The sequence below is a fragment of the Pyxicephalus adspersus genome, chromosome 12, assembly GCF_032062135.1.
Source record: "Pyxicephalus adspersus chromosome 12, UCB_Pads_2.0, whole genome shotgun sequence".
In the NCBI taxonomy this organism is placed as follows: Eukaryota; Metazoa; Chordata; class Amphibia; order Anura; family Pyxicephalidae; genus Pyxicephalus; species Pyxicephalus adspersus.
The window spans coordinates 14,441,286-14,466,558 of record NC_092869.1 but is presented as its reverse complement, the minus strand read 5'-3'; the positions used below and the strand labels follow the sequence as shown (position 1 = coordinate 14,466,558).

The following is a 25,273-nucleotide window of genomic DNA, read 5'->3' as shown; positions in this document are numbered from 1 at the left end:
ATCAGCCAATAGAAAAGCAGTCACCTCCCCCCCCTCCAGTGAAGTGTCAGATAACCAAGGAGTACAAGTATTTACTAATACATCTTCAGGTCCCTACATCTCCCTGTTTCTGAAAAATTCTGGTTGACAGAAGGTAAGTGGCCAGATGTGTGACAGGATGGCACAGTATGATAGGTATAGTTTTTCTGTTATGTGATGGCGCTGCAGCAATACCATTTTAGGAGGAGTGTTTCCTACTGGCTCCCACATTTACAGTTGTCAACATCCCTCTGTTCCAGAGAAATTGCGATTCACAGAATGTGAGAGTCCAGCTGTGTGTAATAGGCAGCTCACCAGCCGCTCAGTCCCTCGCACCGCAGTGTCTCCACGTTAGACAATTGGCAGCATGTTCATTGCCATGGGAATGGCCCCCAGGTGGTCTCAACATGCAAATCCAATTTAGGCACCTTGGTCTTTAAAAAGCCCACCCTTAATGTGAAAATATCCCTGTATGTTGCTAGGATTTTATGCTTGTGACCCTGTATCTGGCAACTTGTTAGATGTAGAGGGCCTAAATGGGGTTTAGTAGCAGCTTTAGGGTCCCTTGTGAACCCCTTCACTTTTTTATGATAATCAGTGAAGGATTTATACATGGGCATAATGACAGCTGCTTGAATACAGACACATTTCATGCTTCATGATTATCTTATAGTACAATGTGTGTGTGGAGCAGCTCCCCCTACTGGTAGCACAATCTGATAGAGAAACATAGGAGATCTGAGCACCCCATCCCCCACAAGACAATGAGCAGAGAGGAAGAGGAGAGGGCTGGATCTAAAGGCTCCGCGGGCCAGTTGTGGCCTGTGGGCTGCAGGTTGGCCACCCCTGATCTAATATATTGTACTCAGTAACAATATTTGAAGGCCAAATAATCCCCCTCTAAATTGTCTAAAACACTGTCAATCAGAACCCCCCCTCCCCCACGCACTCTTAGAATACTAATGTGTAGCATCCTGGCAAAACCCATTATAGAGGGTTAGTCTTCAATGGGCATACACAGCTATAGTTGCCAGTACATAATTTTAAATGCATCTATGATTTCTTTTGATAAAGGAATGTTATCAGCTTAAATCGGGCTACATATACTGGTAATGCACAGTTGAATTCCCTTGTAGTATTTTTTTTTTTTTCAAAGTACAATACCATAAGCATTAATTGTTAAACTAATCTTATGTGCATGTAACTTTTTAGTGAATAGTGTGAGACAACTGCATTGTTTCCTTACCATCCCCGTTTTGCAATTTCGGCTGTTATCAGAAGCCTAGATGTGCACCCAATGTTAATTGTACTTTCGTTTTTCAGTTCTATAGCAGTTTTTTTTTTTAACATTAAAGTAAATATTTCTAATGTAGTGTTTTCTCTTTTTTTCTGTGCTTGGACAGGCAACATAAAGAAGCGCCTGCTGATGCCAAGTAGAGGTAAGTGTAATTTTTCTTTTTTTGTAAATCTCCTAATATGCACATGTGCCTAATTTTGTTATATTTTGTTTTTCATGTTATGAGGTTTGTGTTCGCTCAGTCTTTAAACCGTAGAATATGCCACATCCTTAAAAAAAAAAAAAAATATATATATATATATATATATATTAAAATAACCAAAGAACTGCAACAAAATGTGACTTTTAAGGGGCATAATTAACTATAAAACAAATTATCAGAATAAAATGCCACCAGTGTTTATTAAGGACTTTTATAAAATTATATAAAATAAAAGGACCAATCAATGTATTGTTGATTTAGTATCTATTTGAAAAAGATCTCAAAATGTTTTCAAATGCGTTTCACAGACTCTACTATCTGACTCTTCAGGAGTTCATTTTATAATATGTAATATATTTTAATTAGGTTTGCTGGCATTTTATTCTGACATTTGTAGTTAATTATTAGATGTCCATTTGGTGGTTGTTCTTTGATTTATACTAAAGCTGCGTACACACTTCCAATATTTATCGTTGGAAACAAACGACTGATCGGCCGAAAATCGCTCACAAAAAAGGTGACTAACGATGCCGACAAACGAGGTTAGTCGTTGGAAATGAACAACCATCACGGCGGATCTGATTGGCCGACAATCGTTCACTATCTATCGTGTAAACGGTCGTTCAATGATCGTGCATGTTTCTGCAATACACTTTCTCCTTTACATGTCACTCCCTGCATCATTTGAACGATCGAATCTAGCATCGGTAGCATGTACAGGATTGTGCAAAATACGATTTTTCAAATATAATTGTGCATAATCGTTGATTGGTCGTAATCGTTCGTTTTCTAATGATTATTATTGAAAGTGTGTACCTAGCTTTAGATTTTGGAATGAGGCATTATCCTTAGAGAAAAGGTGGTTACTGGAAAGCTATATATGTCTTTAATATATCCTATATTAAATTGAATATTCAAATCCAAGTAAATTATAGTTAGTCTCTATGATACTAGAATATACAAGGTTACTATTTTGTTTTTTACATTTTTTTTTTTTTTTTTTTTTTTTATATGGAAAAAGCTATGTTTTTGTCAGGTTGGCAGAGCCAAGGAGCCAGAAGTTTCTGCTGATCTTTTAGACCAGTAACCAATTATAAGCAGGGTGTGTTTCAGAGTCAGGGAGACAGGAACTAAGATCTCTCCTGTTCTAACAAGCCAGGTAATTAGAGATTTCAGTCCTTCCAGATATAAGAGCGAAGAGGTGGAGATCAGGGTCATCTTGCTCATCTCTAGTGCCATACATGGTTTTATTACTCTACAGGCATACTGTGCATAATAAAGCATTCTCAATCATTTATCTGTTCCAGTTAACTAAATCAAAACCACCCGAACTCCTGTGTTAACATGTCTCATCATTTCTCCTTTTCTACTGCTAATAGCACAATTTATCACAAACTGTTTGTGCTCTGTTGGCAAGGTGGTAATGGGAGTTTTTTTCCCCTATTAGGTAGATTAGCCCTTAGTATTTGATGAGGTCTACTAGGTGGAATTTCCCACCTGCATCTTACATATCTTAGGAGCCCTGTGATGCACTTTTTACAGGTTATCTTCCTACAAAAATTTGAATTTTGGATATTCTTGTTTGCCAGCGTAACATCAACTAAATTATGGCACAGGCCATAGTAGATACAGTTAGGTCCATAAATATTTGGACACAGACAACTTTTTTTTTTATTTTTTTATTTTTTTATTTTTTTTTTATTTTGGTTCTGTACATTAGCACAATTAATTTTAAATGAAACAACTCAGATGCAGTTGAACTGAAAGATTGCATAAAAAATGTGAGGAACTAAAGCCTGTAATGTACCACATTAAGATGGCCATATATTTTACTATTTTTCTTTAGGAAACAATGTCATGAAAGCCTGGCATAACGGGCATAAATCGTCTTTTGAATATTAAAGGTTCTCTTCTCTTGTGCTGACATTCATGCATCATTACCTTCACTCCAAATACCTATGTTGATGACTTGTTTTCCAGATGCACATTTTATATTGTCAACTTAAAACATGCTAAAACAGCCAGGCAACTAGTTATTTACAGCAAAAGCAGTCCCCATATTTAACTTATGGCAGGTTTAGAGATTAGGGAGATTTTCCATGTTGTCCTTTAAAATGTATCAATACCATGTATACTTAGCCTTACTATGAGAAATATAGGCATAATCCTGTAAAGGCAGCAAAAAGATAACCTGATGCTGTCTTGAGTACAGATATATGGAGTATAGCATATTCAGGTATGGGCTGCCTAATAGGTTTTTTTTTTTATTTAAAAATGCATTTCTTACAATCTAGAGTAAGGGATATAGGAATTTAACATTACAATTTATTAAGGGTATTTGGACCCTAATGAACAAGGCAATAAAGGTATTTGGACCCTCATGAATAAGGCAAAAAGTAACACTGATAATATTACTTTGTATTTAATCTGAAACAACCAATGGATTGCATTAAGTGGGGGCCTTATTTGTGTTTAGTGGTTCATGGTGGAAATTGCATTTTGTTTCATAGTGGTGATAATGGCATGTAGGGGGAGCCTAGGACTGATTTTAGTCTGTATCTACCCCTTATCATAATTGAGAAACATAAGGGAAAGCACAGAATAGGTGCCTGCTTTTCAGAGGGATCCACATTAAGGACTTGATGGCTATTTGATGGCATTGTCAGACTTAGGTCAACCCAATGGGGGTGTACATCTGAAAATTGTACTAGTAATTGAAAATTGTACTAGTAGTTCTGTGTCTGTGGTTTTTTTGAAAAATACAAAAACTCCCCAGCACATGATCTAGCTTTTAACACAAATAATAAAAAAAAACCCTAATACAAAAATATAATCTATTTTTAAAAGCTGTTTTTGTTGTATACATTTTCACATACATTTAAAGTCAGGCTTTCCCTCAAGGCACAGCAGAATTACATGCCTAAGTTTGAAAAGAGGAAAGATTTGATGTTCCTTTAGAAAAAACAATGTGCCCTGGAAATTATCTCTTATGTAATAAATGTTTATTTGTAAGCCATAGGTTGTACAGATATAGAAAAAAAATTACTTAAATTGTATGTATAGATGTATTTTTCTCCTTTAAATTTTGGATGGTAGAGAATGTTTAGACCACCTAAGACAGTTGTAGCAAAGCCAATATTTTGAAATGTCATCCAAGAAATATTTGAGGAAAAATTTTGTTCAATATACAGTTTTGTGTTGTCTTTTTATATGGGTGGGGTGCAGACCGCAAAGAAAAATATAAGGCCTTTAACCCTTCTCTGCTTTATACATAATTAAGTAAAAAATAAGGACTAAACATGCTTTAGGTACAGCATGATACTAGGTAGGCACCATGCAGTGCTTAGTTACTGGGGATTTCCTTCTACGCTCTACTTTTTCCTCACAGTACATCAAGCTGGGTTTTATTCATGTATGTGCTTTTACCGTATATTTGTGATTTCAGATATTTTCTTCAACACTAATTTAAAGGTGCCAACAAGATTCTTTGCTTTTGTAATGAGGAATTTCAGGCACATACCAGTATTTAAAGTTGTTTGTAATGCGTTTACTGGTTAAAGCTTGTTTCTACAGATGGGAGAAGCACTGGTATATTTGGTATCCAATTACTGTATCTATTTTACAAACATAAATGGGGATATTTTTTATTTGTATAAACGAAGTCTTTTTATTATTTTAACTTAATAAAGTTTTGATAAATATCTGCCCAAACCTTATAGAAATAACTACCTTTTTATCCTCCAGGAATTATATAATGTTGGGGGTTTTAAATGTTCTTTAGGCCAAAAATGTGCATTTTGCCATGTGTGGGGGTTCATCCGTACCTTGCTAATGTAAGACTCTTGAAATGTGTCAAATTTTGATTTACACCTAACACACTGAGGTATCATCTAAGAATAAAGTGTTTTTTTCCCAACACAATTTTAGAACATATGATTAACATTCTGTTCAACCAAGTATTGTGTATACCTACTTAAATTACTTTAAATGTAAAAACAAAACATTAATAAATGGACGAGCGTGTACATGCAGGTCTAGCTAATGGATGCGTCTAAAGCCGGACCACTCTGCAGAACTGCGGGTATTTCTCCGAAGGTCTGGCTGTTGGAATAGGATTGGACACCCTTCTACACTCTGCAATTTCCATCCCATGTTTTTGGACTGAATCCACATTAGGTATCCACCTGGGCTCCAGCACAACCTCTGCTGCTGCCGCCATCCTGAACTGCCTTTTCACCAAGCCACCTCTCTGACTGATTCATTCCACACTTAGAACTCAACAAGCCTTTACTACAGCATCCCCTCAAATGAAATGAAGTGAATGTATTCACGTGATACAACAATATTTACTTTATATTTATGTTTCATTTACCCTGTAAGAACTCTGATGGTTTTGTTCCCTTTCCTCCTCCCCAGTCTGTTAACTCGCTGCATCTTTTTACGCTACTGCTATACTTGATGGTGACATCTCACCCAATTCTTGTCCCCCCATGCCCCCTCTCTTACCTATCCTTTCACCAAGGTACTTGCTCCTCCGAATCCCATTCCCATTCACCCTACCCATAAGTTTTTACCCCCTCTCTTTGGCAGTCAGTGGAATGCCAGATCTGTTTGCAATAAACTAACCTCTATCCACAACATTCTCCCTTTTAAATCCCTGAACTTGCTGGCTCTCACTGAAATTTGGCTTTTCTCCTCAGACTCAACCACTGCTGCTGCACTGTGCTATCGAGGCCTGCACTGTACACATACCCCTAGACTTGGCAACATAGTGGGTGGTTGAGTGGGTCTCATTCTCTACCCCACTTGTACATTCTACCCAGCACTCCCTAATTTTCACCTCATTTAAAGTCCATTCCATCCATCTTCTCCACTCCCATACCCCTTATTGTTGCTGTCTATCGCCTCCCGGGCCCAGTTTCACAATTTTTTAAAAACTATGCTTTTGGCTCCAACATATTTTTTTTTCCAGTGACCTGCCCCCTCTCCTCCTTGGTGACTACTAACAACCTTATGTTGCAGTGGATGACCCAAACCATCTTTCCTAAGCCAATCTGCTTTCCATTACCTCTTACCATTACCTACACATATCGCCAGACACACTTTAGACCTGGTATTTTCAAAACTCTGCAATCTCATCCACCTTGACAACCATTTCCCCTTTCTGACCATAACCTCCTTACCTTTAACCTCACTAATTATTGCCCACCATTGCCACATCCCAGACCTGGTCAATGGCAGAGAGATATCTGTAACCTTGACCACAACCTATTCTCAAACTGCCTTAAGTCCCTAACCCTTACTATCTCTAAAATACCATCTCTAGATAAAGCTGCCACTCAATTCAACCACACTTTCTTTGGCCTTGAATAAAGTTTCCCCTGCCACCTTCTGCTTCCCCCGACCTTGGCACAACAATCACACCAAACATCTACAAAAGACTGTTCGTGCAGCTGAGCGCAAGGGGAGGAAATCTGGTCTCAGTGCTGACTTAATGGACTACAAAGCCTCATAACATCTTAACACTGTATTGCTGTTGCCAAGTAAAATTTATCTGCTGTCATATCCTCTTAACCCATGTGGCCTTTTCTCAACAATTGACTCTCTCCTCAACCCCACTTGTCGACCTTTCACTTCATACTGGTATCTACCCTTCCACTTTCAAACATGCTATTATTCTCCCTATCTTGAAAAAAACCTCAGTAGACCTCTCTACCTTTTTAGCTACAGTCCTATCTCACGTCTCCCATATGCCTCGAAATTCCTTGAGCACCTTGTCTATACCAACTCCCGCATCTGAACACCAATTATGTCCTTGACCTGCTCCAGTCTGGCCCTTGAGCTGCCCATTCCACTGAAACAGCCAATGACCTCCTTAGAGCTAAGGCACAAAGCAACTTTTCCTACATCCTTCTCCTGGATATTTCCTCTGCTTTTGAATGTCAACCACCCCCTTCTAATCCAAATTCTGAAACTCAACCTGGATAAATTCAAACAAACTGCTTGTTCACCGTCTTATCACTTGTCTGGACTACTGTAACATCTTCTACTCTAGTATTTTTAGTTGGCATTTTGGTCCACACCAATGTCCATTATGGATCCTTCTAACAATGTTTACTGCCCATCTAACAACGTTTACTTCCTTATTTCTTTAGGCTATCACCTTTCTGTGGACATTCAATGATTCTCTCTTGATTATTTTACTCTAAACAACACCCAAACCACTTCAGAGGAGACCCTGTGGTGTGCTCGCAAGGCAGTCATAAGAGGTAAACTGCCTCACAACTCAAAAAACACACTAGAGAAGATCTATGCTCTAGAATCAAAAATTCCACATAAGCACAACTTATGGCATCCGCTTGCAGAGACTTGGAACGTAGGATATCTACAGTCCAAACACAATTAAACTCGTGTCCTGCATCTTTGGCGGAGAAACTCCTCAAATGGACAAAGAAAAATTATTACAAATATGGTAACGAAGTCCATACACTTTTAGCCACCTGGTTGAAAAGGCCAGACAGACAATCTAAGCCTGTGAGGCTAAAATGGAGAGTTCTGTGTTGACCAGTGACCCTACAAGAATCCCTCAAATCCTCCACACTAAAAAATTGCCTTTTACTGCGACCTAGTCTTTCTCCCCTACTCAATCGGCATCCTTTTTTTTTTTTTTTTTTTTTTTTTTTTTTTTTTTTTTTTTTTTTTTTTTTTACAACATAACTCTACCATCCATCCCTATGACCCTTGAAGAAAAATTGGAGGCTCCTATCACTGCACCAGAGGTTCAAACAACGATAAAGGCACTTAAACCCAACAAATGACCAGACCTGAATGGCTTCACAGCCTCTTAATACAAAAAATAAACCGACTTACTAATTCCAAACTTTGTAAAGCTGTTCTATGCTATCCTCAAGGGGGGTACGCGAGGTCACAGGTCTTTATTTATTATTTGTATGATCCCGAAACCTGACTTTGGCACCACTACCTGATTGAACTACGGGCCTATTTATAATCCTCAATTTTGAAGCTAAATGGTACCAGTACTGGCTACATGCCTTAATAGAAACTTTATTCTCACCTGATCATGTGGCCTTCATATCCCATAGGCAAGCAGGGGACAATATACCCAGGACGCTACATTTATTACACAGCCAAAAAGAGAAACCTTCCTGCGATCCTTTTAAGCTTGGATATCAAAAAAGCAATAGGCCACAATACTGAGTCAATCTCCCTTCTCCCTAGAACATTGTGGTTTTGCCCACATTTCTGGGATTGGGTGTCCTTGTCGTATGCCTCACCCCAGGCGTTTATACAGTATATGTATTTTCAATCCCCATACTTCCCTATAAATAGTAGCACCGGTCAAGGATCTATTTGCAGTGGATATTGAGCCATTAGCAATAACTGTACGCAAGCACCCTGATATAAGTAATAGGCTATCACTACAAAATCATCTTATTTGCAGATGATGTTTTATTTTTGAGACACCCACCCATCTCTCTTTCTAACCTGTTGTCAGTGTTAGACCATTTCATGAGTTTTAGGACTTACAGCTCAATTATAATAAATGTAAAGCACTAAATGTAACCCCCCCCAACAGAAGCCTTAACTTTAATCCAATCATCTTCTCCTGCTTGAAGTACCTGGGCATATATCTTAGTGGCTTGTATAGCACACTATACTCGGCCAACTTCCTGAGTCTGTTGCCTCTTGGACTGTTGGTAGGAGGATCAAATATCTTGGTTGGGCCGCATTATGGCTGCAAAAATTACATGACTACCCAAGCTTATACCCATTGCAAGTCCTTCTGATAGCCATAGCACATCATTTATTGCGAATATTGCAGAAACTATTACTTGGCTATATTTGGAGTTGTAAACGACCTAGGATCTGGAGGGGGACCTTTTTCAAGCCTAGGCACAGAGGAAGCCAGTCAGTCCCCCACATAGCTAACTATTATACTGCGACACAAATTGCCCTTCTAACAGCATACCACGTCATATACAAACCCTCATTGTGGGTTTTGTTGTAAGTTATGGACGTTGACCCAGTTTCTATAGAGACACTATTATAAATTCTTGCAAAGTTCAGACCTGTTATCCAAAATCCCTCTATCCTCCATACTCTGAGTATGGAAATTGTTTACCCATGTCACATGTCAAGTTTTCAGTGGTGGACTACCCGCAATCTCTATAAAATTTTCAATTTTATATCCTCTAATGCTATCTTATCATTTGACTATTTAAATGGAATTCTAAATTCGGAGATCCGGTACCTTCAAATTGAACGCTTTGTCCCCACCAGTGATCGAGTTATGACCATTCCCAGTGCTCTCTCCTCTTTCAAACTAATTTGTCATAGCAACCCTCAAGCCAAGGGAATTTTTTTGACAGTTTATCAGCTCCTCCTTTTGAGACAAACGCCTTTGCCCCTTCCGTATGTGAACTGTTTGGGAGAGAGACCTGGGAATAATCTTGGACTCCGAAGATTGGACCCAAATTTTTGAGACAGTAGCCCACTGCAGTGTTAACGCTTTAGCCATTGAAGCTAATTACACCAAATGCAGAAACTCTTAACTTAAAGGTAGATGTTTCGGAAGCTGCCTGGCTGAGGGAACCCTACTTCATACCTTGCAGATATGGCCCAGAATTAGAAGATACTGGATAGAGATGTACCAATTGGTGTACATTGTGATGGGTTTCTCGTTTCCCAAAAAAACAGGAACCTTGCTCAACTTGCAACCCGCAAAGTGTACCCCCAAGAATTAAATTAGTAACGTACCTCTTGACTGACGCTAAAATGGTGTTGGCGAAAGCTTGGTGGTCATCCACTGCCACTGTTGCCCAAGTTAGGCACAAAATCAGTTGGGTTCTTTGTAATGAAAAAAATGAAGACAATACCATCCAACACTATTCACAAATTTCAGCGCCTAAGAACACCTTGGTCAGAGTATTCCTTTCTGACAACTCTTGATCACTGTTTGTTACTACCCTAATGTGACATGTCATGACGTCCATGGTTAGACATTGTTGCTCTTCAAGTTGCTTGGCTGTGACACCTCCATTCCCCTGGCCCCCTTCTCATTTCCTTTCTCTCTTAACTCTTCCTAATTCTTTACATTTTAACTTGTAATACTCCATTATGCATGGCACACAAAATTGATTTTGAGAAGTTGGCATCTTGTGTCAGCATATGAGGCTTTCCTTTGTTCCCTTTATACTTTTCCTGATTAAAATGTATTAAAAATGAATTAATTAAATGACTGTAAGCAAAAATCACAGGATAAACTGTAAGCGTTGAAACAATATACATTGCACTCAAAACATGTTTGTGTATATATATTGTTTATATATAAATATTTTATATATTATAATAGGGTAAAAAAATAGGTTGTTACCTATATTTGTTCATTTTTTACCTTATTAAAATTACACACAGATTTATACTTACCTGGATTAATCTGTTTTTCTACAACACTGGTGACCTACTTGGAGAGTGTTAGGAGATGCTCTGTCCAGCGATATTATTTGCAGCAGCCAGGAGAACTAATATAGCAGCAGCCCCTGCTTCTCTTTAGTCATGCAGCCTATATTTTATGGCATCCCCACATCCATTGTTTGGCTGTACACAGCTGAAGGGCATTCTAGAGACAGATCAGCTTGTGTTTTGCCCTTGTGTACTTCATTTGGTGGTCATATACCGAATATCTGTCCACTCCTCTGTATTCTGGACTTGCTGCCAGCCGATTCCCAGACACCATCCATTACACAGTAAGTCCTGGGGGCAACTGAAAGCTGGGAGACACAACCAGTCTCCCGAGGCTGAGCGGGGGCTTGCTATAGGTGAAGACTGTGGTATTAGATTGGGGTACTGGTGTCTGGTGAGGACTGGTGCTGACCAAAGCCTTACAGAGTGATCCTCCATTCGGGCTTATGTAAGTTACATTATTCAGATACCTAGTTGTATCAAATGGATTTATTTCACCTTATACACTCCAGCTAAAATTAAGTCTTTGCAACACTACAGTTTTATGAGCATACATGTACTTTACTGAAATTACCCATGATCAATTGCTCCTGTATACTATGAGCAAACCAATCATGTAAGTCCAGTCTATTCAGGACAGTTATGTTATACCCCTGCTTTTTTCAGTATGCATTTTATAATGAGATCATAGGAAATATCAATTTGTACTATATATGTTGTATATTGTGTTCTTATGAAATGCTAATTTTTACCTATGTTTCACAATATACTTAGACCGCACCCAATATTTGCAACCACTAATGCACAGCTACACCAAATGAAGCCCATGTTGGACGAAATGCGTTGGGTTTTCAGCAGCACGTAAACTTTTCTGCTTCGGTTCTCTGTGGCCCTGATACATGTGATGACTATTATGTATTAAGTAGGTGACTTTTGTCTAGTACCAATCTTATTGTTGACTTTTGGACCCTGGTTATGAAGGTCCTAGCATAACCATTCTGTGCTTTTGATCATTGTATCACTGCATTCTGTGAGAAGTATCACTGAATACAGTACGGATTATTGCCTTAAAAAAAACACCTTTTAGTCTGTTTGTTTTTTCTCTATTTGATAATGACACACGTTGGCAACACATGTAAGTGATTTGTGACTTTTCTATATGTACCCCTAGCTGCCACTGTCTTGCTTTAAATTGTTTTACCGGAAAATACTGAGTGTTTATATTATCTACTTACATGGACATTTTCAAATGGCTAGACTGTTGATTTTGAAGATTTGCACTAGCCTGCAGCAGCTTGTAAAGTTCCTTCTGTACTCCATCAGCTTGAATGCTGAAGAAAGCACGGGAAGAACTGTAGACCCCTGTAAGGCTTTCTGAGGAGAAACGGGAAAAGAAGAGGCAGCTGCCAGACACTTAACCCCAACAAGAACAAGGAGGCATCTGCTAAGGTAGACAAGCTCCTTACTTCATCTGAATGACCTATACCCTCCCATGAACAAAAGATCAAGTTTAACATAAGGCAAAGGAAAAAGCTGTGGTTGGTTAGATGGAATCTCATAGCACAGTGAACACATTTAATGCTATACATGAACAGTCTAGGGGATTTGACCAGTTGTGAATTTTTTTTTTAGATATGACAAACTAAGATCTTTTATTAAAACGATTTGGTGCAAGGGCACCCCCACCCCATACTTTGACCTTTTAAAAGCACATGTAGTATATTGGAGGTGTCTAAAGGTCAAATTTTGGTATTTTACTTTCGTCTCTCTCGTCACCCCTCTCTAAGCATATTATGACCTCCTGGCAAACTGACCTGGGAATATGCTAGTTTCTGAAGGAGCAGCATGCAACAGCTAGCAACCCTTCCAAAACATCCCAATAATGTATCATTTGTGGAATTGAGCTATAAGTATATGTAGAGATGGTAAATGGTACCAGACAGAAAGGCAAGATATCTCCTAGGTGCATCGCCTCTCTTTCAGAATGTAGGGATGTTGGTAGAACATGTAGGGTGGCCCAAAAGTTTTGGACAGACGTATTTGATCCTATAGCTTAAATTCTACACATATTTTTGCCACAGGTGTCCGAATGTGTGCTGTTTAATAAAACCTTTGTCAAAACATTTGAAGAGATTGTCCTGTTCTATCCCCTTAGTGAGTAGTGTTGCTTTTCCGAAAGCCTGGAAATCACTTACTGTTACTAAGTCTGTGCTTAAGAAAACTGGACCTTGTACTGTGAGATCCCAGCAGCAGCATGAGAGCTGTGTCTGTGTCCATGCAGCTGTTTATATCCCCATGTATAAACCTTCATATCTCCTTTACTGATTACACTGGGGAACAATTTTGAACACATTTTTGTTGTCTTCAATTTTTAAGCTTATTTACACTAAAATAGGTATGCTGATTCTGAAAATGCAGTTAGTTTTCTTCTATCACGTCAGGTTTTTTCTCTACTGCTTATTTTATTGCGATTTACTGTAGCATGGATTTGTATAGGCTATTCATTTACACGCAAGACAGTGTGATCAGAGGTTGTGCGCTGCTCTATGTAGTGAATAAGCAAAATTTTTTTTTCTACTTACACACATTTCCTTTTTTTCAGATCAGGTCTGGCTTTGCTGTTTCTCGTCGTAAGTGCCTAAACAACCCTGTTTCATTTTGTATTATCTGTGGAAGTTTCACCATTCCCAGTCAAAGAGTGAATATCCGCACATTTGTAGAGCAATCCTATTTAGCATATTTCAAAGTTAAACTTGTTGATCAAGATAAGTCTTGGGCCCCTCATAAGGTGTGCAAACAGTGTGTCGAGGGTTTATGGATGTGGATAAAGGGAACACGTGATAAGATGCCATTTGCTATACTTATAGTTTGTCGAGAGCCAAGAGATCATTTCAGTGACTGTTACCTTTTGTATAGTGAAAACTTCAGGATTTCACAAGAAAAATAAATTTAACATTGAGTATCCCATCCGCTATACACCCAGTGGCTCATTTAGATGAAATCCCAGTGCCGGTTTTCGTTACACTACTCTCTCTTAAAAGAACATGATTATGGTGATAAACTAGGTGACAACAATGATAAATAGTTTGAAATTGAAGAGGACTCTGTTCGTAAAGGATTTGATCAGCATGAGTTGAGTGATTTGGGACTATCGAAGAAGGCTTCAGAACTCCTAGCATCAAGACTGTGTGAGAATAACGTACTTGAGAAAGGAACAAAGGTATCCTAATTTGAACCAGAGAAATTTCATTTCTGCAGTACTTTAGAACTGACAGTGGCTTTGTGTATTGCCATTACATACCTGGCTTAATGGAGGAATTGGGAATTCCAGTCTATAACTCAACTGAATGGTGACTATTCATTGATCGCTCAAAGCGGAGCTTAAAGTGTGTCCTCCTTCACAATGGCAAAATATTTGGGTCGGTCCGAATTGGCCATTCAGTTTCTCTTTGTGAAGAATATGCAGACATAGAGACTCATTGAGTTGTTGCAATATCACCAACACAATTGGGTCATCTGTGTTGACCTTGTCACCTATGTTGACTTGTTGATGGAAATAATATTTGTACTATTATATATGTTGTATATTGTGTATACTCTGCACATGAAACTGGGTCTGGTAAAGCAGTTCGTTAAACCTATGCCAACTAAAGGAGACTGTTTCAAGTACCCTAATTTTGGCATTTCCTGTTAGTGTTTGATGGTCCACAGATTCGGCAGCTCATCAAAGATGAACATTTAATCAGGACAATGTCAGAAGTCGAAAAGAATGCTTGGTAATCATTCAATGCCATTGGCAAGGACTTTCTTGGAAACACACAAGCAAATAATTACACAGAAATTGTCCAGAAACTCTTGGGGAGCTACAAAATGCTTGGTTGCAATATGAGCATCAAGGTGCATTTTCTGCATAGCCATCTTTCTATCTTCCTGGAAAACCTTGGTGCAGTCAGTGATGAGCAAGGTGAACGATTCTACCAAGATTTGAAGGTCATGGAAGGACAGTATCAGGGTAGATGGGATGTACATATTATGGCTGACTATTGTTGGAGCATATGGCGGGATTGTCCTAACACTGAACGCTCCAGGAAAAGTTATAAATGTAAATGTTTACCTTAACCGCTTACCTGATTCATTTTCAAATGTTTTACTGTAAAAAGAGAATGTCATAAAGTAAAACAGTAAATCCCTTGTATGAACAAAAGAAATTTAAATGGTACATTCCAGTTATTATTTCATTATTTTTTCATTGTATGTAAAATTTGTATGATTTTTGACAAAAATGGAGGGTGCCCTGTTTTGTGAAAATGGATGCGATAGCAAGAAACTGGTGTCCTTTCTGGATTCACCACCCAAAAATTAGTACAAGAACAAGTGTAAGATCTAACTTAACACTGAGGAACGCATTTTTTGTTATCATAGAAATGTGAAATTTTCAGGGTACAAACTGCACCCTGAGAGCTCTAACAAATAATAATTTCAGCCCCCTAATCATAACAAATTGCCAGATAGGGGGGTCACAAGCATAAAATTCTAATAACAATCAGGGATATTTTCACATTAGGAGGGCTATTTGAAGACTATGGTCCCCAAATTGAGTCTGCATGTTGTGGACCACTCATGGCAATGAAAATTAGGGTAAGGCTATTTGTCTGTGGTCCTCCCTTGAAGTTCACAGAACTTGAATGTGGTGTTCAGGTTGGCGGTAAGGTTGCGGTGCAGTTACCCCTTCCTCATGCCATAAAGCCCTGGATCAGGGGAGATGCTCTGTACCGCTCACTGGAGCCTTCCATATTAAAATGTTACACATCCTATCATGCTACCCTGTTACACATAGCTATCCCTAGCTATTTACTCCCTTTGAACCCCAATTACCCCAAATGTGACTGCAAGTGCAGGACTCTTGTGGCTAACTTCCCTTAAAACACTATGGCGCCATCACAAGATACAAAAAACTATACCTGTCCTACAGTTCTACCCTGTCGCACATAGATGGCCCCTTATCTTCTTTGTACCCCAATGTCTCTAACAGTAGAGAAGGGGAAATGTAGGGTAAGTGGTGGACTCTGGTGACTAACCCCACCACCCCCCACTAAAATTTTTTGTTCTTTCAACCTGTCGCACTTGGCTGGCCACTTACTTTCGTGAACCCTAATTTCTCAGGAACGGGGAGATGTAGGGACCTGAAGATGTAGTAGTAAGACTGTTTCCCCCTTGGCTATTTGTCACATGAATTCACATTTCTCTGGAAGTATCCATTGCAGGGATTTTGGGGTACAAAGGTTAGTGGCCCCCTATACCTGACAGGATGGTTTGTATGGTGAGGTTTCTGGTCTTTGGTACAAAATTGGTGAGCGGGAGCAATGTATGACCGGCCAGCACTGTTATGATGGCTTATATTTCTATATTTATTATTATTATTTATTATATGGCTATTTTTCAGTAACAAAATGTTGCATTAATAAAATGGTGATTGCAGAGGTTCTTAATTTGTTATTTTTATTTGCATGTATGTTACAGTAACTAGAAACATTTCAATTTAATTTTGTTTTAAATTTACACTATTAAAGTTTTAAAACATAAATCTTTAATGTTTGTTTGTATTTTGGCCTGCAAGTTTTATCTCAATGTCAACAGCAGCACCCAGATAAAAAAAAAAAAAAAGTTGTGCACCACTGACCCAAAGCATATATAGGTTGTTGCTTGAAAGTTTGCTCCATCAAACAGAAAGACATAGACGTCGCATGGAAGGATGGGGGGAGAGGGGGAAAGGAGAAGGTGAGGTCTGGCTGGATTGAAGCATAAAGAGTCTGCAAATCCACAGCTTTATTCACATACCATGGTGCAAAACCTTGTTTTAAATCTTTAATAAGGGCCAGTTAAAATTGGATGGTAAATAAGTGTGTAATCCCCGGTCCCATATTTTCTAAAATTGATCATGTTTGTCAAACAAAATGGTAAATATTTTCTCATTGAACATTTTCCTTTTCACTTGAGCCACTGTGGGAGTTGCAGAACTCCAAGCCTTGGCCAACACCTGCTTGGCTGCAGTGAAGATAAACTGGACTAAACGGAACTGGGAGACCATACAATGACAACCCGCAATACTATGTTTACAGAATACACACATCATGGCAGACACATTGAGATTAATGCAAATATTAAATATTGCAAAAACTACATTTTATATGAATTAGTTCAGTTCTTTTAAATACATATAGAAGTGGGTAATATAGGGTAGATATGTATTACTGTATGAAGCTAAATGTGTAATTACTTGCATGTATTGCCCCCCTCCCCCCTTCATATTTAAATGAAGCGTTTCAATTCTGAAACAATATGAGGTTTTTTGGCCATGGTAAATTTTATTTTTGTGGTTGAACCAAAAAATGATGGCTACCTTCGCAGTGTAGGTCAATCAATAGGGAAACTGTCATCGGTCAGCAATTTTATTAGATAGTTACAGCAATAGGTTGTGCTAACTTCTCTTCACCATAGTTCTCCCCAGAGGTTTTTAGTCAGATGTTCCCGGCATTCTTGCCCACCTTTCATCAGAGGAGGCTTATCATCTGAATGGATGTCAGCTGGACACGAGCAGCCCTGCAGTCAACCACATATGGATGCTTAGCATTGATAAGAGCAGGACACTGGCAGCTCCTCTCCCATCTGCTAGCACATGCTGGGCAGTAATGAGGACAGAACATTGCTCCCTCACCCGCTATATCTTTAACTAGTGTTGGTCGAATATCTCACCATTCGATTCGACAGCTATTCGATCGAGTAGTGAGATATTGTTTGGGTGATCAAATGCCCAATTCGAACACCATTGAAGTCAGTAGTGGGAGAATTCAGGTTATTTTTAGGGACTATTAAGGGCTGCAAGAGCAATCGGATTGCTCTTGCAGCTTTTTACTGGTTGTATGTGTTCTTTGATAGAGGTTCTCTATCTAAGAACACAGAGCACTAGATGTGATGAATGTGGAAACTTGTCCCCATTAAACCTCCAGTGCCCGGGGATCGCCTGCAGTCAAAGCTGTGACAACAACGTTCCCACGGTCATGTGAGCATGGGAACTGAACTGCAGATAAACTCTGCAGTTCCACTATAATCCCTGGGGCACTACAGGTTAATTAACCTGTAGTGCCCCTGTGGCTACACACTCTTCTCAATGATTGCAGCCTTTGCTGCAATCATTGATTAGCTCAGTGTGCAATCCCGGGGGCACTATAGGTTAATTAACCTATAGTGCCCCGGGGATCACCTGAAGTCACAGCTGTGACTGCAAAGTTCCCACGGTCACTACAGGTTAATTAACCTGTAGTGCCCCGGGGATCGCACATTCTTCTCAATGATTGCAGACTCAGCTGCAATCACTGAGAAGATGCCCCGCAAGTATCTATTACTCTGTAACACACTTTCCATCACAGTAATATGATACATTTGTTACATTTTTATCGTAGTGGATAAAAGAAAAATGTAACAAATGTATCATATTACTGTGGAAAGTGTGTTACAGAGTAAGAGATATGTCATTGTAGGATAACCTGTAATAAAAATAAATAAATAAACACAAACAATAAATCAATTTAACATAAATTTTTCTTTTTTAACTCATTTTTTATACAAATTTTTGCCGTTGAATCAGGTTTTCCTATAATAATAAAAAAGTGCTTGATCTCATGCATGCACAGTAACATCAGTGATCAGAATTTTTTTTTTTCTTTTACATTTTCAGAACAACATGCTCTTAGAAAAAGAGGAAAGCTCTGCCAGCTTGGGACTTGCTCGGCTCAGTTTGTGGGCAAATTAAGAGCTTCTCATTGCTTACACTGACAGTAAGGTTTGCATTTACCACCAGGAACCACTGGTATTTGAAAAACTGCTAGGCCTGATAAAGCCTAGCAGTTGCAAAAAGTCACTCGGGAAAGGTAAATAGCAACATTTTTACTGCCAATGTGAACTAAGCCTAACTTGTTGCACTACATTGCTATTACACTACTACAAGTGATTACACTCTTAATGTAACATACTACAGGGACAAGCATTAGTTGACAAGCATAAGTTGCAACAAAGTCTAGGGGGTTGGTGGAAAACTGCCTCAATAATACTGGACGTTTAAGGCATAAACACCTGGGAACACTTAATTTGTTATGTATTGCCCCACCCATTTTTTTCCACTGGGCTACACCTTCCTCCCACAGAATTTTTGAAACTCTGTAAAGCCGTTCTCTCCCATCTCTCAGAAGCATGACCCCCACTATGTACCAATTCTTGCAGTAGCCCATCATAGCAATGTTTGATTCCAGTTCTGTGCAATAGCAATTGGGATTTAGGTTTTGGACAATGATGACCTATGAGAGCTGTGGTCTTACCTCTTTAAACAACTGTCTAAGATTAGTTCCTGCTTACCTGCAGATTGTCTCCATGTCTTTTGGACCTGTCTAAAAATCTGGATATATTTAACGGAAGTAGCTACTTTTATATCTGATCTAACATTGCAACATCTGCATTAGTTTATTTCCTATAAAGCCTGGTTGAGACATTTGGTACCGGTTCTTCTGAAAGAACACTAATTTCCTTTTTCTTTTTTTTTTTTTCTTTTTTTTTTATAAAGCAAGCCATAGTAATTTATTACAAAGAAATCCATTGCTCCTATCCTCCAGTTTTGGAAATCACTTGTGAATTATGGCTTACCTTCATATAGGTCAACATATTTGGACCAGGGTTGCCCTTTTAAGAAGCGATCTAGTTGACTGGATCCTCATTCAACATTACTCCACTTCTGTGATCCTAATGACATTTAGTTGCTTAATAGTTTTACTGGAAAACTAAGACTGCTTTCACAAACAGAAGTGTTAGAAATTCAGCCCCAAAACCTACCAGGAACTACCACCATGCTTCACTGTTGCTTGCAAACACTCGTTATTGTATAACTCTCCATCCCTTTGGCCAACAAGCTGCCTTATGCTACAGCCAAAAATATTAAATTTTGGCACTTTTAGTCCAGAGCATCTTCTGCTTTTTTTTTTGCACCCCACTTCTTCTGTTTTTGTACATAGTTGGGTCTCATGGCCTTATTTCTAGTTTGGAGGTATGACTTTTTGGCTGCAGTTCTCCCATGAGTGAATCGGTGATGTACTACCTTGCGTATTGTTGCTGTGCTCAGTCTTATATGACCTGTGATACAAACTCGACTTGGTAACAGAGTGTGGCTGCTGGGTCATTAATAGACTTAGTCGTGAAATATAAAAATTCACCTTTGTTTATACATTATAATAAAGCAGTCAATGGCATAGAAGATTGAAAACCTTAAGATGAATCATAAAACATTATGCAGGTGGTGGTCATGTAATGGTGGTAGATGGTACTCCAAATTTGTAATTTTTAAAGTTTTTGAGTAAAAATATTACTACTTACATCTGATAAGTTTTAAGGATTATGCAGTATCCAGAATCCACAAACTGCCCAAAAGGGAGGAGGGGACACTTGTACAGTATACTAAACATTTGTGAATCATAGTATAACTGGTAAGAAGGTATGGCTGAGATATGTTTGTATTTATAAATATATTGATATTTTTCCTTTGGTTTAATATGTACATAAGTTTTTTATGTTTTGTATTGTTTGGGTCCTTGTTTTACCTGGAAAAATTACTTGGGAAACATAAATTAAGAGCTAAACAATTAAAAGAAAGAAGATAATGTACCACATCTAACAAATTTTCAGTAACTACAATTCAAACATTTTATAGGTGGTCCCAATACCTGCTAGTCTTTTAAAATTTGATTCTGAAGCCAATGTACAGTGTTTAAGGAACTGATTTACATACACATTAACTTTACATTACATTCATATTTGGCTTGTGTGTCATAGATTGCAAGATTTCTAATCTAAAAAAATGACACCCAAAAATCATTTTTTATACAACAAATACATTTTAAAAATTGAAAAATATTAATTATTACAGCATTGATAAAAGCATAAACACTACCCAGACTACTCCCTAAATAACAGTAGAATAGCTTTAAGAAGCCATCATAGGCTTTACTGATCTGTATACTCTGGAGTTAAGGTGTTTTTCTATAGAACTGAACTTTAAAAATGTATTTCCCCCATGTGGTAAATTTTTACTGTTTATAAAGGATATTTAAATACATCAGTATTAGAACAAGAGTACAACAGTACCTCAGGGTAGAGCAATTGAGCAAATATTGCAGATTTTAAAATCTCTGGTAAAAACAAAAGAAAATTATGAATGACTATAATAAATGGTAATCCTAAAAATACTATAGTTTCCTCCACATGTCATTTTTATTCTATTACAGTTGTAATTTTTTTTTTCTATAGCCCACTGTTATTGTTTTATTTTTTTGCTGTTGTACCTTTGCTATTGCAAACTAGCATCAGTTTATCTCATAAAACCTAATTACCTTTCCTCCTTGCTTCTCATGACCCTTATAAACACCCCCTTTTTTATTGAAATTTACTAAAATACTTGGTGTGTTTGCTCTTTATTATGAGAAAATTAAATTAAAATGTAACTTACAAAACAAAAGTTATTTACACAGATTATTTTATCTCATGATGATCCAGTCCCAATGTTTTTTATGCAAATATTGCCTAAATGTGAATATTTTCCTATATTACACTGTTCCACTCTGAAATCCCTGACTATTTTGTCTCTATCTTTAAAAAAAACTTTAATGAGTATTAATGTAATATATATATATATATATATATATATATATATATATATAGAATTTCTTGTACAGGTTTTGTCATTCTCTGGTATATATTAGGCAATGGACTAAATAAGAACCCTTGAAGATTTGGGAGTGTTGTTGTTAAATACCCATAAAATTTAGAGTAGGGTAGGGTGCATGATGAAAGAATCTTCATCTGTCTCTATTTATGCTGGATCTATGTCCATCACTGAGAATGGGGTGGAATGATCTAAATAAAAACAGGGCTCAGGGAGAATTGGTAGTGATTCTGTGTCTCTGCATAACCATCCATTACATGATATAGAAAAGTGCCCCAAACTACCATTAGAGAACCTTTTATAGAGCAAAAAATGAATAATATTTATGAAAGGCCACCCAGAGCATTTTTGATTAAACAGTAATGAAAATAGATGTGTGTATATATAATGGTATTTTACAATGAAAATGGTATTTATCAGTAAACCTGAAATCCATACAAACCACTAAATAGAGATGGATTACAAACATATAGTAGGAGCAGAAAAGAATCACCTGCTTCAAAAAGATTCACCTTTTGCTTTGTTGTATTAACTCAATTACCATTTAATTAAAAGGTAAAATAGCAACAGTTCAGAAAAAAGAGACCACCTAGGTAAAAGGGACTAATTCCCCTCCTTGAAAAAAAAAAAAAGCTATTTTTGGAGGATTCCAGTGTTTGGTAGTGTAACAGATAGCAAACAATCAAACAGCATCAAACAAGCCAGTGTCACAAGTGCTCAGGTTTAGATAGGCACAAGTCAGGTGATAAATACTAATAATCACTATCCCCATGGAACACAGCTCACCATCCAAAGAGTACCATTCTTACAGTAAATCAAAATAAAATAGAAGCATTATGTTGTGGGGTGTTTAATTGTAGCAGGGCACGTGAAAGGATGGAAGGAAATATGGATGGGGCAAAATACTAAAAAAAAATTTTGTAAAACCTGTTGCACTTTGCAAGAAAGTTATGAATGGGAGAAGGTTCACCTTCCAACATGGCAATGTACAGAGCAAAATTCACCACACCGTGGCTGAAGGAGAAAAAGGTGAATATCCTTGCATGGTCTAATCATAGCCCAGACCTAAACTCTAATGAAAATCTAGGGAATCACCTAAAAATTGTAGTCTACCAAGAGTTCAATGGGAAAATATTGAGTTGCCATTATATCTTTTGCTTGGAAGTTGAAAGATGATGAGCTGCAAGTTAATATAGCTGGAAGAAAGGTGTGTGTGTTAATTTCAGGGTTTAGTGTTTTATTTTTCTACCCCTTTTTCCCAATAAAGCTTGGTCACAACCTCCTCATTATTTAGTGCATACATAGTGCATTGCATGTCGATTTTGAGTGTACATTTGGATTTTAAAACTATATTAGTCAAACAGATGTTTTACAGAAACAGTTCCTACAATTTATATCCCAACCTGTAAAAACCTGAAAAATTAGGAGGAAAGTGTGCATTTTGTGGACACCCTTTTGTTTTTACTTGGTGGTATCCACACTTGAAGTTCCTCAATTTAGGTAGATTGGGAGCTGTAATTTTAGATCTATCCTGTCTTTTCTGTAATTTTGTGAGTGATCCAGTTTGATGGATAGCATGTTAAGTTTTGTTACCATCAGAATTAGGGTTGGGTAACTTAGTAGAATCTTTTTAACTGAAATATTTGTTTGACAGTTTTTGCACATAACTGTGGTTGAATAAAAATGTGCAGAGCTTCCTGCAGATTTTGTTTTTTTAACAATTATGTTTTGACAATGTGTGTGGACAGATTTTTAAGAAATCAGAATTTTTATGTACATTTATTTTTGTTATGATACAAATACAGTGTCTTACCAGATCTATTCTCTTTCATGTTTGTTAGGTATTCCTAACCACGGACAAACCAGACAAATGGTAAGAGAATGTTTCATTAAAGCCAGAACAGAATGCTGAACAAAAGGAAGTAGCTTTAAAGAGAACCTGTCACCATTCAGATAAATTTCATTTCGGCATAAAAGGCAACCAACTTGGTAACCCTTTGCCTACCAAAATCCAAATCACACTGTTCTCCTTGCTTACCTCCAGTCTTTTTGTTGGTTCTGTTATACTGGTCCAGATCACATCCCATGACTCCCTTCACTGTAACTGCTACACTTGGCATTGCATTGAAAGGCAGCAGGTACTTCAAGAGTTTGGTATTTTGAGCTTTGATAATTTTAGGCCTATTGGTCTACACCACCAGGTATAGCCATAAGTTATCCAGCTGCTGTAGGGCATAGCTAGTAAGTCCCGTGTGCTCCCTGCATGAGTTTAAAGGGGCTTTGGCAGGGCATAGTGACAGTTTTTTTTTTTTACCAAGACAATGTTGCATTTATGTGGCCTGAGGACAATGCATGATGTAATCTTGTGCAACAGTTCAGAGCTGTTTTGATGTACTTCCACTGCAATGTTGAGCAAGCAGAGAATAGTCATGGTATTGGTTTTAGGGGGAAAGGGGGTGGATTCATGTAAACCATACCTAGTTTTCTACTACTGTAGGAGGAAAGTTGTGAGAAAAGTAGTGGTACTGATGTGTTGTAAACATTTCCTGCTTTACAGTGCTTATAGATGTTGTGAAAATAATGTTGATACTTTAGAAAGGACACACAGGTTCCTTTGCATGTCATTCTAATTCATTCACCCTACTTTGCTTATTTAGCATACATGCAGAATGGAAGATGTATAAAGCAAATATTACATTTTTTGCAGCAAGTGTACTATATTACTCAATTAATGAGAAAATATTACATGTAAGTGGACAGAGAACAGTTCTCTTTAAATTATATACTTGAGCAAAAAATGTTGCAAAATTTTGTACTGTATGTTACCTTTTCCACTAAATAAACATAACAAAAATGAGTTCACAATTAAAAAATTAGTTTTAACACAGGAAATACAATACTTATTGTAATTTAATTTGCTAAAAAAAAAAAAAAAATGCCCGTACCATTCGTTGTTCACTGTGTACATGTGATTTTGAAACGGTCCCCTTTGCGTACAAAAAATCAAATGAGACTGTATGGTAAATGATATAATTCCCTTTATTGGAAATAGTACTCTTTTTGGATATATTGTGGTTTATTTGAATGCTCTATAGTGGCTTCATTCATTCTGAATACCTAAAATTATTTTGTTTGGTTTTATTTTTATTTAGGTAAAAAAAAAAAAAAAGTAATATTTTTCTCATGGAGCCGTAGATATATCCTGATAAACTTTTACAACTAAATCTAAAGCAAAAACACAAAAATAGAAGATACATTTTGTTGAAAATACACTATAGTCCTCTTAACAGATTTGTTTGTCAAGTTATTCTCTTATTTTTCTTCAAGGTGTGGATTGTACATAGGACTCCAGAAATACTGGGGGATTTTAGTTGGTCATAAAATTAAAACAAGAAAGCAGCATAGATGTTTTGGAATTGGACACATGCACTATTGAGAGTGATTCCAGTCTTAACATTCAGTGTTACCAAAAAAATCTATAAAATCTTAGGCCAGTCATTTCAGCAAAAAC

At 37.5% G+C, this 25,273-nt stretch overlaps 1 protein-coding gene and 1 long non-coding RNA gene across 8 annotated transcripts in view; both read left to right on the top strand.

Annotated features, from left to right (window-relative positions):
• Positions 1–25,273, top strand: part of MTA1 (metastasis associated 1) — a 112,985-nt gene that overhangs the window by 73,325 nt on the left and 14,387 nt on the right. For 5 of the 7 annotated variants that reach the window (XM_072429013.1, XM_072429017.1, XM_072429012.1 and 2 more), the window contains 2 exons: positions 1,422–1,457; positions 23,604–23,635. In XM_072429013.1, the coding sequence (XP_072285114.1) occupies positions 1,422–1,457; positions 23,604–23,635 (68 nt within the window). The remainder of the gene's footprint in view (positions 1–1,421; positions 1,458–23,603; positions 23,636–25,273) is intronic. The other 2 variants (XM_072429015.1, XM_072429014.1) reach the window with 1 other exon arrangement.
• On the top strand, positions 8,210–16,584 carry LOC140342686 (uncharacterized). The gene is made up of 2 exons (XR_011923126.1): positions 8,210–12,449; positions 13,603–16,584. It is a non-coding gene; the product is annotated as an uncharacterized lncRNA (long non-coding RNA).